This window comes from Sus scrofa, chromosome 9, assembly GCF_000003025.6.
Source record: "Sus scrofa isolate TJ Tabasco breed Duroc chromosome 9, Sscrofa11.1, whole genome shotgun sequence".
NCBI lineage: Eukaryota > Metazoa > Chordata > Mammalia > Artiodactyla > Suidae > Sus > Sus scrofa.
Genome location: NC_010451.4, coordinates 114202169 through 114219719, shown reverse-complemented (window position 1 = coordinate 114219719; position 17551 = coordinate 114202169). Strand labels below are relative to the sequence as shown.

The 17551-nt window shown below is 47.1% G+C and overlaps 1 protein-coding gene across 1 annotated transcript; it reads right to left on the bottom strand.

The window, feature by feature from the left end:
* On the bottom strand, window positions 1349-17226 carry METTL13 (methyltransferase like 13). The gene is given in 8 exon segments (NM_001244726.1): window positions 1349-1829; window positions 3246-3377; window positions 5869-6084; window positions 7949-8116; window positions 10739-10934; window positions 12725-12924; window positions 14506-15265; window positions 16761-17226. Coding segments are annotated over 8 exon segments (2100 nt in total). The 5' UTR covers window positions 16914-17226; the 3' UTR covers window positions 1349-1554.

Here is a 17551-nt window from a genome sequence, read left to right as displayed (position 1 = left end):
TAGTCTATTCTAAAAGGCCTGTGAAGAGGAGCTGGGGTGTGGGTTTTTCATGGTGCTGCTCATTAAGTCAACCTTGGCTTACTTATTAGGAGAGATGAAATTCAAGCCAATCTTGGAACTGCTGACCTAAGAGTTTCAATGGATAAGATACTTCTGGCTCAAGTGAGATTTGAGGTTAAATGCAGATTTGTTTTTATTTACTTGCCTTTTAATATTTTTGTCTTTTTGCCTTTTCTAGGGCCACACCTGCGGCACATGGAGGTTCCCAGCTGGGGGTCTAATTGGAGCTGTAGCCACCGACCTACGCCAGAGCCACAGCAACTTGGGATCCAAGCCACGTCTGTGACCTACACCACAGCTCACAGCAATGCCAGATCCTTAACCCACTGAGGCCAGGGAATGAACCTGCAACCTCCCAGTTCCTAGTCGGATTTGTTAACCACCAAGCCACGATGGGAACTCCAATACATATTTTTTTAATTAAAGTACAGTTGATTTATGATGTTGTCCCAGGTTAGATGCAGTTTTAACTATCCTTTATCTCAGATTAAATCAGACAGTGTAGTAAATCACTTAGAAAAATTCCTGGATCATGTTATTTTTTTATTACTAATTTGTGGGTTTGGGCCATTCTTAAAGCAAATTTACTTCCATTACAGCTCTTTACAGTGGTTCTGGGATGTAGCGGCTGCTCAGTAAATGTGAGAAAACCAATACCAGAGACTTCAGTCTGGTTAAGTCTTTGACACACAGTTATGGGGCCAGTTACATCCACTTCCTCCACTGCCGCAGAACAGATGGCTTAGACTTTGAGAAAAGCTGTTAAGTAGAAGTGGGTTAGCAGATTCTTAAAACTTGGGGCCATGTCAGTGGCTATTCCTTCTGCAAGACGACAGTAGATATTCTCTTAAATCTGTCTCACAGGATCCGGCATTGCTGTGAGCTGTGGTGTAGGTCGCAGACACGGCTTGGATCCCGTGTTGCTGTGGCTGTGGCGTAGGTCGGCAGCTACAACTCCGATTCGACCCCTAGCCTGGGAACCTCCATATGCTGCAAGAGTGGCCCAAGAAATGGCAAGACAAAAAAAAAAAAAAGTCTGTCTCACATAGAGGTCCTACTCTGTTTATAGTCTTTTGGGACAGAATGCTCTGCTGTCTCACTTGAGATCATTCCTACTGAACCAAGAGAAGGAGCAAGCAAAGCGAACTGGCAATCACATTCAATCATCTCCAATCCTAAGGAGCTTAGTGCATGCTCGTTAAGGCATCAGCATCTGATGGGGGCTCTGGCAGGGAATCCTGCCCAAGGACATGGTGAAGGAAGCAAAGGAGATCAACCCAAGCAGTACTGAGGAAGACAGGATGGAAAGGACTTCTTTATTTTCCCACATCTTCAGGCAACCTCACCAAGCTGGAGGTCACGTGCAGCTGAGTATGAAACTAAGAAAGATACAGGGCTTCAAAAGTACTGTGCATTGTATTTCTTCGATCTCTGACAGGCCAGGAGCCCAAGGTCAGGCTGGCGGGAAGCTGAGAGACTGCCTGGTCCAGACACTCATACAATCTTCACAGTTTTGAGCATGTCTGACAGGACATATGTGTCATCCCAGCCCTTCCCAGGCTTCCTCAGGGTCTGCTCCAAGGCCTGGGCCATTTCCAGAAGCTCTGGCGTAGCAACTTTCCGCTCAGGATGTGGCTGACAGAACAGGATCTCGTTTACTTCACCCTCAATTCGCCGGACATACAGGAGGGGGAACACTGCCTTGAGCCCAGCCAGCACTGAGTCCTTCAGCCCCAGGTCTCGGCACACAAGGTTGAGGATAAAGACACCTGCAGAGTGGGAAGGAAAGAGTTAGAATGATGGCGGTTTAGGGGATCTGTTGGAGACAAGGTTCAGCTCTGACGAATAAACGCCTTCCCGCCCCAGGAAGGCTGGTGGATCAAGGAAAACACCTACAGTGAGAGTGAGTTTGCAGAGAATGCACAGCACACAAAGGCAGGAAGAGAAAAGCATGGGGGATGTGTGAACCGAGCGAAAACTTCAAGCTAACTCCTTGCTCTCCTGTGCTGCTACCCAATGTCACCACTCTCCCGTTACACAAAGAATTGCTTTGAGAAAGAAGTAATTAATACTCTCAAGAAAGTACCAATTCCACAGACAGATTACCTTCTTAATATATATATCACATACCTTCACTTGTGACAATTATGGTTCTAAATTAACCCTGTTCAGCACAGTATCTCAACCAAATCAAAACACCTGGGAGGCTGTGAACATGTGGATGAAGAGCTCCAGCTGTCAAGAAGTCACAAGGACCTGAGTTAGAACCTAAGCTCTTATCTCATGTCATCTTGGTAAGTCCCTACCTCAGTTTCTTCATCTGAAAACAGGCTGCTATGAAGATGAAATAACACACTGCCCAGTCCAGTGTGGGAAGAATTCAAATGGCCACTAGAGTCACCCTGCCAGTGAGGTTGTGAATGGCTACAACTACTTTGTGAAACCATGTGGCAGCATCTTCAAAAACTGGACATACATGTAATCTGTGATCTAGTAATTACAACATATCTATGCCCAAGAGACACGCACACACTGTTCACCCAAAGGCATCACTAGAATGTTAATGGCAGCACTTCTTATAAAAGCCCCAGACAGGAAACAACCCAACTGCCAATAGCAGAATAGAGAGATGAACTGTGGTATAGTCACCAATGATGTTACACAGCAATAAAAGGGAATAATGTCAATACAACACTATGCGTGAATCCCACAAACATGCTGAGTCAAAGAAAACAGAGAACAGTGCGTGTGCTTCTTTTTTTTTTTTTTTCCTCTTTTGGCCACTCTGCAGCATGTGGAAGTTCCTGGGCCAGGGATCAGATCCAAGCCATAGTTGTGACCTGTGCCACAGCTCTGATAATCCTTTAACCCACTGTGCTGGGCCAGGGATAAAGCCTGTGTCCTGGTGCAGCAGAGATGCCTCTGATCCTGTTGCGCCACAGTGGGAACTCCCCATATGATTCCTTTTATATAAAGAACAAAAACAAGCAAAACGAAGCCGTGCAGATAGAAGTGAAGAAAGGAGAATGAGTTGCTGAAAGGAGGTAAGAGGTGGACTTCAGGGTGCTGGAAGGGGTCAGTGTTCCTTGTGCGCGTGTTCCATGCATTTTTCATTAAAAAGAATATTTACGTTAAAGGACCCATCCCTCCTTCCTCCTCCTTCCCCAACCTTCTACTCCTCATACCTTCAGGAGTCAAGATGCTTTTGACCTTCTGCAGGAAAGGCTGGGCCACAAACGCTGGGGGAGGACAACTCATTCCCAGGGTTGGGTCCTTACTGTCCACGTCAAACATTATGACGTCATAGTGAGGCCGTGCTGGGAAAGAGAAGCAAAGAGTGTTTGTCTTTTAGATAAAATAACAGCGTTCACATTCCAACCACATCTCCTCTGTGACCCGAGGTGGCACAGGCGGCTAAGTCCGAAGGATGACACAGAGGACGCAGTTTGCCTAGAAGGGCACTAATGTCACCATCCACAGGAGTCGTGCCATGGGGTTCTGCCCTCAGTAGCCCGCATTTAGGATGGGGCCTTCACCTCATCTTCTTCCTCCACGTTAAAAGCCCTTTCCGGAGTTCCCTTAGTCGTGTGGCAGGTTAAGGATCCAGTGTTGTCACTGCTATGGCTCAGGTCAGAGCTGTGGTGCAGGTTCGATCCTTGGCCCCAGAACATCCACATGCCATGGGCTTGGCCAAAAAAAAAGCCCCTTCCACGAACACACATTACTGGGGTCCACTCTAGTATGATTATTACTCAGTCAAAGGCCCATCTATACTACTGATTTACAACCCTGGCAGAACATTAGAGTCAAATGGGAAAATTCTAAATACTCAGAGATCCTGGGCTCCAGTCATGACCAACTGAGTTAAAAACCCAGAGGTGGTAAGGAACAGATGGGAGGGGAGATGGGAAGCCCTGCTACTTCTCTTAAGCTCCCCCAGGTAATTCTATATGCGGAGTTGAGAACATTGACCTAAACAAAGCAGCTGTCTCTACCTTTAAGGGTTGACCCAGCAAATGGTAAATTTAACTTAACTCGGGGAAACAGCATATGCTGCCTTCTCAGAGAAAATGTTCTCAAATTAAAATTAGTGTATCTGGAGTTCCCATCGTGGCGCAGTGGTTAACGAATCCGACTAGGAACCATGAGGTTGCGGGTTCGGTCCCTGCCCTTGCTCAGTGGGTTAACGATCCGGCGTTGCCGTGAGCTGTGGTGTAGGTTGCAGACGCGGCTCAGATCCCACGTTGCTGTGGCTCTGGCGTAGGCCGGTGGCTACAGCTCCGATTCAACCCCTAGCCTGGGAACCTCCACATGCCGCGGGAGCGGCCCAAGAAATAGCAACAACAACAACAACAAAAAGACAAAAAAAAAGAAAAAAGAAAAAAAAACTAGTGTATCTTTTCAAGTTATTTGAACAATAGCTAGCTCAAGAAAGAAATGATTTCACTCAATCAGTGAGGAAGAAATGATGAATCTGACCCTAGATCTTACTATAATGTTAAATAGTTTTACAAGGGGTAGATCTGCAATACAAATGACTTGCTTTTAGCAAACTTTGAGAGGAGCTAATGATTATTTAATAATTAGTAAGTATTTTCTGAGGACAACAGCATGTCCATCACTGTTCATAGCACAGCTCTGATTCTGGTTTCTTAGCGAACAGAACATGCTGGCTCATCAAAGTCTAAGGACAAGCATAGCACATACCTGCACTACTGAGTCCTCCAATAATCGGAAAGGTTGTTAGGGACAAAGGCCAGAGCTGTTCGAAACTGACTTAAGGGTAATAATGGCAGCAACGTATCATGGATTGAGTAAGTGCTGTGAACTTGGCACCATTTTAAATGTTTCACAGGTATTATGATCTTGGGCCTGGGCCCCCAGACTGGCCCTAGACTCAGAAATGGAAACTGTGAAACTGATAAAGTTCAGTTTGCAATTAAGTGAAAGCAGCATGCATCCATCCCAAAACCAAAATTCTTTCCCTAGGCATCCTGGTTTGCCACACCCGTCCTGTAAGTTATTCTAATTCAGCAAAAACCAGAGCATCTATCATGGAATGAGCAGACTGGGAAGGCTGGGTGGCCTGGGCTCCCCAGGTTCACGTAGGAATGAGCCAGCATAACGGACTTCTCCCTGAGGGGCTCAGCTCTGAAAAGCATCCGTCACCAGAAGCCTAGATATTAAGCTGCAGAAGGATCAGGGGAGCTATTCTAAAACATTACCATGCCTTTTGTCCAAGTCTGGGGTACAAAGTATTAGAACAAAATGGAGCCTTAATTCCAGTAGCAGCAGGGCAATTAGAGTAACTTTTGCATCAAGATTTCTTAACTTCATCACTAGGTACATTTGGGGCCAGATAATTCTTTATTATCAGTGGCTGACCTGTGCATTGTAGGATATCTAGCAGCATCTTTGGTCTCTAACCGTTAGATGCCAGAAGCACCCCTACCTAATGGTCACGACAAAAAAGTGCCTGCAGATATTGCCAAAGGCCCCTGCGGTTTGGAACCACTCATCTACATGAATGCTGTTTTGCTCTATTTCTGGCTTCATCTCTAGCTGAAAGATTTATAAAACACACCTCCCCCTCCCAATATTTCTTCCCCTTTCCTCACTCAGCTACAGACTTTGGGCTTCTTGGAATTACGAGGAAAGTGGCAAGGTTACAGGATCAGAAGAGATTCAGAAGAGGGGCCCACATGTTTGTTAGTGTCATCAGGGCAAGAAATAGTCTGTTTTACTTGTTGCTATAGCCTAACCCCTAACACGGCTCTCAACGGCCCTCCAAATCCTCCAGAGCAGTACCTTCTTCTCCTGCCAAACTGGTAATGTAGTCCAGGCCGTCTGCAATGTGGACCTTCATCCGGTTGCTCTGGGAGAAGCCAAACCACTGGGTGGCCACTTGCAACATGGAGGGGTCGATCTCCACAGCATCGATGCAGGACTTTGGGAAATGATCGTGGACAAAGAGGGGGAGGCTGCCCCCACCCAGGCCTACCACCAGTAATGCCAGGGGGCTCTCTGTAATAAAGAATAAAAGCATCACTTTATCATCTGTTCACTGTCAAGTTTCATACCAGCCTTGGGGAGGGCAAAAGAGGGAGTCAGACTGTTGGCTCTGCCCAGGGGATACAAGATTTAGAGACTTGACCCCCCCTGTCTCTTTCTAGAAATGTAGGAGTCATCTGACATCTGGAAACTCAACCCTGGCCTCACAATCCTTTCTTTACTAGATCTAGAAGATGAACCACTGTATTATGGCCCCTTAAAGATCCCAAAGCACTTAGCTAACATTATAGCACCAGTCCCCACTACAAGCATTATTGAACCCCTCTAAGAAACAGGAGGCACAATGGCTAACATCCTGTTCATGATCACAGTGCAGGGCAGATGGGATGCCCTCTGCCCAGCTTTCAACTCAAAGGCCACAACTGCCTTCTCAGACACATCAACCAAGTGAGAGCAATCCATCCAAGTTCCAGAAATCAGAGGAAAACAAAGACCCAAATCGAACACCTAAGCACAGAGAAATCACAGCAACCACAGAGGCGTGGAAAAAAGGTAAGAAACAGGAAAGAATCACCAAAAGAAGACAGACCTTGAAGATTAAACGTAAGAACTGAGGAGCTCCCGTCATGGCTCAGTGGTTAACGAATCTGACTAGGAACCATGAGGTTGTGGGTTCGATCCCTGACCTTGCTCAGTGGGTTAAGGATCTGGTGTTGCCGTGAGCTATGGTGTAGGTTGCAGACGTGGCTTGGATCCCGCGTTGCTGTGACTCTGGCGTAGGCCGGTGGCTACAGCTTCAGTTCGACCCCTATTCTGGGAACCTTCATATGCCACGGGAGCGGCCCTAGAAATGGCAAAAAGACAAAAAAACAAAAAAAAAAACAAAAAAAAAAACAAAAAACCGTGAGAACTGATACTCTAGGAACATACATCAACACCAAGATAAGCCAAAGTACAGGGTGTCCCAATAAGACATACGCAGGGACTTTGGGTAAAGACGGTTACAAGAGTAAACAGAAACATGACTCTATTTGCTACTATAGTCAGATACAAACCTAATCTTAGCGATAAGGTTATGATTATACTACCTATACTATGGATTTTCTTAAAAAGTAGAAATTCAAGATAGAATTGCATGTGAAGCTCAAATAATGCATTATTGAAAAGCCAGAAATTCTCTTAAAATGCAAAGGTGTCTCTCCAGAGATGTGATTTTTAAACGTTCCATCTGGTTACATGGGTATACAGACATGCAAAAATTCACCAAGCTGAACAACTTCACTCTGTGTACTTTATCGATCTCATCGAATGTGTTTTATACATTAATTTTTTTTTTTTTTGTCTTTTCTAGGGCTGCACCCACGGCACATGGAGGTTCCCAGGCTAGGGGTCTAATTGGAGCTGTAGCCACCAGTCTACACCACAGCCACAGCAACACCAGATCCGAGCCACATCTGCAACCCACACCACAGCTCACGGCAACGCTGGATCCTTAACCCACTGAGCGAGGCCAGGGATCAAACCCACAACTTTATGGTTCCTAGTTGGATTTGTTAACCACTGAGCCATGACAGGAACTCCTAATTTTTTTAATTGTAGTTAATTTTACACTAACTTTTTAAATGAATGAATAGAAAAAAAAAATTTAGATATCAGCAGTTGGAGCCATTTTGAGATTACAATTTGGCTTTGAGAGAAAATAAATAACTTTCTTTGGATGTTCATGAACTTAGAAGATGTTTGGAATAAGAAGATATGACTATATCTGCATCTGTCAGCCTGTAATCATGGTTCCTAAGCTGCAAGGCAGCAGACACTGGTTACCTCTGTGGTCTCACATGCTCCCTACTGTGGAAGGCAGTGGCATCGCCCTCACCTAGGAGCAGCTCTGGGTTCCTCAGCAGGGCAAGACCAGCGATCATGGCTTTGTGGTGTTCACAGCACAGGTAGCTCTTATCGATGGACTGTCCCGGGGCTGCAGGGAGGTCCTCTGGAGTGTCAGTAGGCCGCTGCTTCTTCCTGTCCTTTTTCCGCTTCTTCTGGGCTAGATGGGAGACAGAGATGAATGAAGTCATATGCCTGGTACACTGTCCTTGGAAAGCGAAGCACACCAGCAGCAATGTACTAAAGCTGGCTTACTGAGACTCAGGAACCCCAATGCTAAATACACAGGAATTCTGTCAATTGGTTGACATGCTGATAGCATGAAATCTGGCCATGCTGGCCATCTTTATGCCACAGAAATTGGCAAACAGTACATATCATGGCTTCTTTTCCCCAGGGATGGTTTTTAAACATTTAACACATACCACTGGATACTAGAGAGTCAGGAAAGGGAAGAGCCAAAGAAACACCCCAAAACTCAAAACTCTACAAAAACTCAAGAGAAGAGTACCAATGCCTCTCCTCTGAGAAATACAAAGCAGCTAAGAGAAGGGAAGTTGATTCATGAACCCTTTCAGGGAAAAAGAACCTAAAGTTACTAATTACCTCCCCTATGCCAATTACTATACTAGGTCTTTTACTCTTGCAGCTTTTAGTAACAACACTATTTCAATTCTTGACAAATGGAAAAACTGAGGATCTGAAGAGTTATTAATTAATTAGGCCCAGAATTAGTAGGCAGTGCAGCCAGGATTTAAACCTGGGACTGCCTGTCTCTAATACCTTTCATCTTTCTACTGTATCACACACCAACCCACTAGACAAGGACATCCGAATGTTCATAGAAGGGGGGATATTCTACAAAAGGCCCCTCTACTGTCCCTCTATCTACTCCCTCAACTTCTCCAGGACAGAGTGAGCAGATGGTCCTGGGGTTTGCTAGGGACCAGATATACTCCAGAGCACTTTTGGGCACTGATGGGTGAGTGGCAGTGTGCTTTTCAGAGATGTTACATCATTTGTGGGGGGCGGGGTCACACCCCCAGCAAACAGAAGTTCCCAGGTCAGGGATCCAACCCAGGCTACAGCAGTAACGGGAGCCACAGAGGTGACAACACCAGATCTTTAACCACCAGGCCACCAGGGAACTCTTTTAAATCACTTTTTAACACACCCTCCTTCTTGCTCACCAATACATCTGTGAAGGAGATCACTCCCATGAGAATTACTAAGAAGGTTAGGAACTTGACAATAACGGTGGGAAGGAAAGGCCAAAACCCAAATTGGGAGGCAAAATGTCCTCTGAAGCGGAGTTCCCATCGTGGCTCAGTGGTTAACGAATCCGACAAGGAACGATGAGGTGGCGGGTTCGATCCCTGGCCTTGCTCAGTGGGTTAAAGATCCGGCATTGCCGTGAGCTGTAGCGTAGGTCACAGACACGGCTCAGATCCTGAGTTGCTGTGGCTCTCTGGCGTAGGCCAGCAGCTACAGCTCCGATTAGACCCCTAGCCTGGGAATCTCCATACGGGTGTGGCCATAGGGGGAAAAAAAAAATGTTCTCTGAAGCAATTTTACTGAGCTTTCGGTGAGACAAAACTGAACCAATCTGTAGCCAGAGTGACCAAATGACAGCACAGGTACCCAACAAACATGGGTGCACCTGACCAGGGCATACCCTCAAGAGAAAACTGTCCTGCTGAGCGTAACCTAATCCTGGTCTCTGGGCAAACCCGTGACTCTATGGGTTTCTGAATGCTCTCTCCCACCTTCCTTCCAGATGGCCCTGCTAACAGGACAGCATGGTGAGGCAAAGGAAACAACCAGGAATTAGGAGATTCAGTTTCAGATTCCAGCCTGAGTCTGTGCCTCAAAAAGGAAGTTGTACTGGAGAAGGGGAGGGGAGAAGCATTCACTTTTTCTACTCTATACATTTGATTTGTGAATTGATTACAATGAGCAAGTATTGCTTTTATAATACAAATGCACAAGCCCAAGAAAATAGCAGGGGAAACAAACTACTGCTCTACCCATTAGTGGGCATTTCTGAGCAACACTTGGGAGAGCACTTGAAGGGAATCCTAGAGAACATGGTCTAGATCTACCCTGTCCAAATCTGTAGCCATTTACACGCAAATGTTAAAAACATTTAAATGTAAGTTAGTCAGAATTAAATAAAACTAAGGATTCAGTTCCTCTGTCACACCAGCAATGCTCCAAGTGCTCAGTAGCCATATATGGTTAATGACTGCCCTGCTGGACAGCTGACCAGATATTAAATATCTCCTCCGATGCAGAATGTTCTACTGGGATGGCACTGGACTAGATGACCGCTAAGGCGCCCGCCAACTCTGAAACCCTCTGAAACCAGTGCTAGGAGGTGGCACCACGTAGGAGGGCAGGGCTCACCTGCACCCTCCATGTTTCTAGCACACCTCACAGAGGCCAACTGATCTACAGACACATATGGAGCAACCTGTAAAACAGGCAGCCTTTAAAATGGAGGCATTAAAGTGATCATCACATTTATTGGGTAACCACCACCCCTACTCCTTATCATTGCAGAGCGGGCTTTGCTCAAGAACAGAAGTCCGCCTCCTTTTGCTTATCACCACTGACACCCTAAGAACTCTGATGATAAAAGGATGACTGAGAGCCCAGTGCCTCTGCTCACAGGTAGCAGGTCTGTCCTACAGCTCTGCCAAGCTCCCAGGTCTTTCTCACCACCCCAAACTGTCCAGGCCATGTACACCTGGGCCCCACCACTGTGCCCACAACACCTCACCTCTATGAGACACGTCCTTTAGCAACCTGGCTTCTGACTGCACCACATTCCTGTTGCTCAGGAAGATGAGCCGCCGAAAGTAGCGCCTGTCATCCCCCTGCACGTCCTCAATGACGTAGTCACCACTCAAGGGGCTGCAGTCTTGGTGCTGAACAGTCCGGACCCCGATGTCCCCACCCACAGACAGAAAGGGCACCTGGAGGAACAGCAGAGGTGTGGTCAAAACACCAGCTCAACTGAGAAATCGGATAAATTATAATCCCTTCCCCTTGTGTGTATGTGAGGAAGCCCAGTACCATGACCCCGGGCAGCAACAACTCCAAGGATCTGCCATTATATTAAAGCACTGTTCTGGGGCACTTGAATGGATCTCAAAAGGTTTAATTCACCTTTTTGAAAAGCAATTGAACAAATAAAGGTCCCCTAAACCATCAGTGAAATGCAGCTGGTTCCACGTAAGAAAAATATGAGTTTCCCAACAGTAATCCTTAAGAGGACTTTCAATAGTTCAGAACAATTAAAGTTAGAATGAATCCTCAGGAAAGGACTAGAATCATGAAGGAAAGACTCTGAACAGGGATAAAGATAAGAAAATCTAGGACTTGTGGCACAGTGGCTTGGGTCACTGCTGTGGCAAAGATTCAATCCTTGGCCTGGGAATTTTTGCACACTGCAGGTGCAGCCAGGAAAAAAAAAAAAAATCCAGGAAGAAAGAAACCACTCCTAATTGGGAGAAATTTCTCCCTTCCTCCAGTCAATCTCATCTTTTTTTTCCTTTTTTATTTTTCATTTCTTCCTTACTTTTTATTTATTTATTTTTTTTTTATCTTGGCTGCCCTGCAGCATATGGAGTTCCTAGACCAGGGATTGAATCTGAGCCCACTTACAACCTATACCACAGCTGCAGCAATGCCAGATCCTTAACCCACTGTGCCAGTCCCAGTGCTGTACAGATGCCCCCATCCCATCAAGCCACAGCAGAAACTACTGCTCTTATTTTTTCCCCACATTTTTCCAAGTAAGAGAAAAAATTAGGAGAAAAAAAATTATTTTCCCCCTAAACTTTCCATTTCCTTTCCCATCTTAACATCTATTTCTTCTCAAAGACCTACAAGAGTAATAATAATCACCAGGGACTCCTGACTTTGCAGAGACACAGGCACTGGTCAGGGAAGGTCACAAATGGGCAGGGTCACAAACCCCCATAGGACTTGTGTTTCTCTGGACACCAAACCCAAAATCTTCCAGGAAGAATCAAACCCACATTCATCTGTGAGCACGTCACCTTAATGGGCAGAACCACAGGCTGGGAACTCAGTAGCTTGGGTTCTTCCTTTTAGATCTTTTATTACAGCACCAAGCCTCCATGTACCTTGGTTTGCCCATCCACCAAGAAGGATAAACTCCTTTCTATAAAATCCTTGCAATAAAGTCACCTGTCAATTACCTTGTTATGTTACCAGGATAGGACAAAACAGACTGTCAACTGATGATACCATGTCATTGTTTTGGCAAAAGCTTTGTTTCCTTCCCAGTGAAATACCAGACCGGCAATGTTAATATCTTGAAAATTATGCTGAGCTGTACTGGCCCGCTCCCATTCTACCTCAGAGAATGATGGTTCTAAGAAGCAATGGCCAAGGAAGTCCCGTGTAAAGTGGGTTAGGTGAAACACAGCCTGAGTAATCCACAGTGTGAAGAGCTGGAGCCTGCAAGGTGGAGAGCACTTCTTACCATCTACGAGGCTCCACAGACACAGAAGCTGCTACTGTGGGGCTGAAGGCAACCGCTCACCTTCCTCTCACTGCCTGGGCCAAGGGAAGGTAATTTCTGCCCACTTCACTCATGGTTCCTGACATGCCCTCCAGGAACAGATGAGGGCCACAGACCTTAGTCCTAGCTCCTTCCAAGACACCCTCTGACTTCCTGGCTGCTGATATGACTTCTCCACAAAAACCATGAAAGCTGCTGCCAAAGTTTTGTTACCTGCTGCTGGGCGGGCATTCCGGCTGGGGCCAGCTCCATGACTCTGGCCGAGAGCTCAGCCTGGATGCTATCCATGCCCTCGTACTGCTGACCTCGGTGAAGGGCCACTGTGATCAACCTTCTGAAGCCTGCACTGGCTGCCAGTTGCTTCCGGCCCTCCTCCATGCCGAAGAGCCATTCGGTCTCCCGACCCTGGGGGACTGGAAAGAGGCATTTGTTGACGGGGAATCCAGGGAAAAGTGTTTAAAGCCCATGACAAAATATGCCCCATGTAGCAGAGAGCCAGCCGCCGGCCAGACCCAGCTTCCCTTCTAACTGTGACCTACCAAGGGGCTATCAATTCCCAGTGCACAATGCCCACAGAGAAGGTGCCAGGAGAGCCATGGGAGGACCCAGTGTGGAAAAGAAATGTGAGCATGTATTTAAGGGGAGGGAGGAAAGTACCCAGGGCAAGAAAAACAGCAATAATACTAACACTTTACAAATTATCCCAAGCAGTTTACAAACAGAAACTAATCAAATCCTCACAAGAGCCCGCGATGCAGGGAGTATTATTATTCCCATTTTATAAATGAGGACATTAAGACACAGAAGTTACATTCTTTGCTCAAGTTCACACTGCTGGGAACTGGCAAAGCTGGGGCTCAAACCCAGGCAGTCCAGCCCCAGACTCCATGCTCAGGTCCACTGTGCCATGTATTCCCACAGGTGGACACTGACGATACAAAAATACATGGAAAAATGGATTTGACATCAGGAAACAAATTACCAGCACGACATATCAACACCTCATGCTTGTTAAGAATATTCTACTTATGGGAGTTCCCGTCATGGCTCAGCGGTTAACGAACCCAGCTAGCATCCATGAGGATGCGGGTTCGATCCCTGGCCTCGCTCAGTGGGTTAGGGATCCGGCGTTGCTGTGAGCTGTGGATCTGACTCGGCTCAGATCCCGTGTTGCTGTGGCTGTGGTGTAGGTCGGCAGCTATGGCTCTGATTCGACCCCTAGCCTGGGAACCTCCATATACCACGGGTGTGGCCCTAAAAAGACAAAAAGACCAAAAAAAAAAAAAAAAAGAGAGAGAGAGAGAGAGAATATTCTACTTGTGAAAACATTTCTTCACCCTTTCTCTTTTGATCATTACCAAGTGGAATCTGGTATCATTTACCCCTTTCAATAGTAATGCTAACATCTGTAAAATCCATCATGTGCCAGGCACCATTCTAAGGTCTATTACCCTTCTCACAACTACATAGGACAGTTATAATCTCAGTTTATAGATGAGGAAACCGAGACACAAAAAGAAAACTAACTTGTCTAATGTTACACCACCAGGAAGTGACTGAGCCAGGACTGGAATATGAATAGTCTGGTTCCAGAGTTCATTTCTTTAGCTGTACTGTCTCTCTAAATTCAGTAGAGAAGCACAGAAACTTCCCCAGATCAAGGTGCTCACAGGCTCCCTTGCTTCCACTGCTCCATGTTACAAAATAACATCTCCACAAAGTGTGACCTGCCTAAATTTATCTGTACTAATTCTCCTTCTCCCTACCAATCCCATTCTGGCACTTCATCAAGCCTTTGCCATGGAAGATGGGAAGAAAGAAACGTCAAATCCAAGCAGGCAGCTGAAGAGCTGCTACTCCCCCTTCCTCCCACCCCGGTCAGTCTAACTTCTAAAAGTATGGCCCCCTGCAAGATAACACTCAGCCACAAAGCCCCAGCCCCAGCCCCTGTAAGCCAGCCCCTCCAGGGAAGAGAGGGAGCAATCCCAACTCACTGATGAAAATGGCAAAATGACTGTCCCGCGATGCTTTCACTGTGGGGCTGTCCACCACGTGGAGGGTGTAGCGTGGCTCCCCCGTGTCCCCATTGCACAAGTCCAGGGACACACTCCCCAGCCCGGCCTTGCGGTACAGCTGGCTGCACAGCCAGGCATACTGCTGCCGCTCCCGCACTGCCTCAGCCAGCCGCTCGGCACTCTCCAGCCGCACAGGCTTGCCCTGCTCCTGAGCACACAGCTCAAAGATCTGAAGGGCAGAGCCAGGGACTGGCCTGAACTTGGTCATGATGAAGGCAAAGACAGGCAGGGAGAACCGAGGCTCTGAGTCCAACAGCTGGTCCTGGCTGTTGGCCACCTGGTGCACCCTCACCATCCACCCCTCCCGAGAGAAGTGACCCACTGCTTTCTTCAGGACGTGAGCCTGAGCCAGGGAGATGCAGAGGTAGCGACCGCCCACCTGCAGGACACGGCCAACCTCAGCCAGCATCCTGTCCACCTGCTGCAGGGTCTTCTCCTCCTCATCTGTCAGGACAGCGTCCAGGGTGCCCTTGTCCAACACCACCTGGAAGGAGGCATCAGGAAATTCCATCTGTGTCATGTCCATCTTCAAGAAGCTCAGCTGGGGCCGTCGGCTGGCATTGCGTTCCTTCATTTGCTTGATGACGACCTCACTGATGTCAATGTTCACTATATCCTGATAGCCCACATCATACAGCTGCTCACTGAGCTCTGAGTTACCGCACCCAATCACCAGCACCTGGGGGAAAAAAAACAATATGGAGGTGATCAAGGCAAAGGAATGAGCTTCACGTACTTCAAGGAATCAAGTCTCCCCTTGGCTGATGCGTGTTTTCAGAAGGCAGAGATGCTACCATCAGGAGAGAGCACCATTACAGAGCTGATGCTAGGCTCCAACTTGACCACAACTGGTTAGAGGAACTCACTAGTAACAAAAGCTGTAACAATGCAAGTTATGCAGAAACAGACTAACCAGGGTTGTTCTTTTCTCTCAATCAAGCATTTATTAATCAACTGCAGAAACAAACTAATCATGGTTGTTCTTTTCTCTGAATCAAGCATTTACTACTCAAGAATTGATAGAAAGTCATGGTAGTTACAGTAAAAATCTCCTATTTATTTCACTATTGAAAACCAGGATCTGGACTAATCTGATTCCACTCATGCCTTCAGCTCTAATCCATGACATTCTGCTATTTTCTAAAGCCAAATTTAAAACACAGGTTGTTGCCTCCTTCTCTATGGAGCAATCTTCCATTGATCCTTCAAAATTCTGCCCTGAGGAGTTCCCTGGTGGCTCAGCAGGTTAAGGACCTGGCAGTGTCACTGCTGTGGCTTAGGTCACTGCCTTGGTGTGGGTTTAATCCTTTAATCCTGGGAACATCCACATGCCATGGAGGAAACAAACAAACAAAAAACAAAATTCTGCCCCAAGGTCGTCATCTCTGGAAAGAAGTGAGACAATGCATAAGCTTTGGAGTTAGGTAGGCCTAAGTTTAAATTCCCACGTGACCACTTACTACATATATGATGATCTTGGGCAAGAAACTGGCTCACAGAGCCTCTTTCTTCATCTGTAGAATTTATGTACTACCACTCAACTCAATGAGAATTCAATGATTGAACCAAGACATACATACATACACGCATGCACGCACGCACACACAAAGCACCCAGCATAAGGCTTGGCTCTTAAAGCTTCCTCCTTGAATGCTCTCTACCCTTCTTTCTTCCCTACTTCCAGTACAACCCTTCTATCAAAACTCCAATTACTGTATTTACCACTTTTTTTCACTTTTGGAATGTGCTCACAGTTTAAAATGCTCTTGTGGCTTAAGGGTTGAGCCCAGTGCCTTAAAGTCAGTGGGCCTGCAACACCTGTTTGATAACATGTTCACTTATCAGTAAAGCCAGAAGTGCTGCCAGCTCCACAGGGATGCACTGTGACAGAAGTACACTTCTTCACTAGGAGGAGATATCTAGGTCCCATTACTAAATAAGTCATCCTTACAACAGGGTTATTAATTTAAGGGTGAGTTGGGGGTGGAAGCGTTTATCTGAAATTCTTTAAAAGGATATTTCGTAATTGCCTGTTGGCTGTAACGCTGCATGGAGTCCTAAAAATATGGGCCCAGCGAGGGCCCCCCACTCCTGTAACGGTCTGCCAAGCGCAGAATTTCTGTTATCAGATCACACCTTCCAGAGCACACACAGGGCTGCCAGGTCGCGCTTACCTTTTCCCTGGGCTTGATGTATTTGTGTAGCACCCCGCACAGTTCCAGGTAGGTTCCATACCACTCAAAAGCTTTCTTTCCCCGCTGCTGGAAGAACTTCTCCCAGTAGTCAACGGACCCAAACTCTTTAGAGCTTTTAGGTAAGAGATTCATATTCCCACTGCCCACGGGGCTTCTTCAAGACTCTCCTACTCCCTGTGCGGTACCATCGGAGAGGCTTCTCTAAACGCTGGCTCCGGGGCGCCGCAGCGGGAATTCTTTCCACGGACAAATAGCCACATTGATTTACCACCCCAGCCCCCCACACACACACACTCAAAACTCAAAGGGGTAATCCTTATACGCTCACCACACGCGCCAGACGCTAAACCTAATCAACGATCACCCCCTCTCTGCGCCCAAAACCCCTACCCCACGTGGGAAGCCCCTCACACTTTTTCAGAGCTTGGTTTCAGAACCCACAATCATATCCGGGTGCGAGGCTCCACGATTGGTCGGCCGCCCAGACCATCCCAGCAGCTCATTGGTCAGCGATTTTCATTCCTGGTACCTCATTGGCTACGACACACTCGCCTCACGCCGGCGGTTTCGTCGCGTTTATTTACGTACTGGGCCGGGAAGGGGCGGGGCCCGGGTCCGGAGGCAGAGCCGAAGAGGTTCGGCTCTCCTCGCCCTTGGCTGGAGCGCCGGAGCCGCGCGGGGGCAGCCTTTTCAGCTCTGGGCTTTCCAGCCCCGGCAGAAGGCGGGTTTTGCTTTCCTTTTGTCTCTTAGCCGGCCTCGTCTCCGATTCT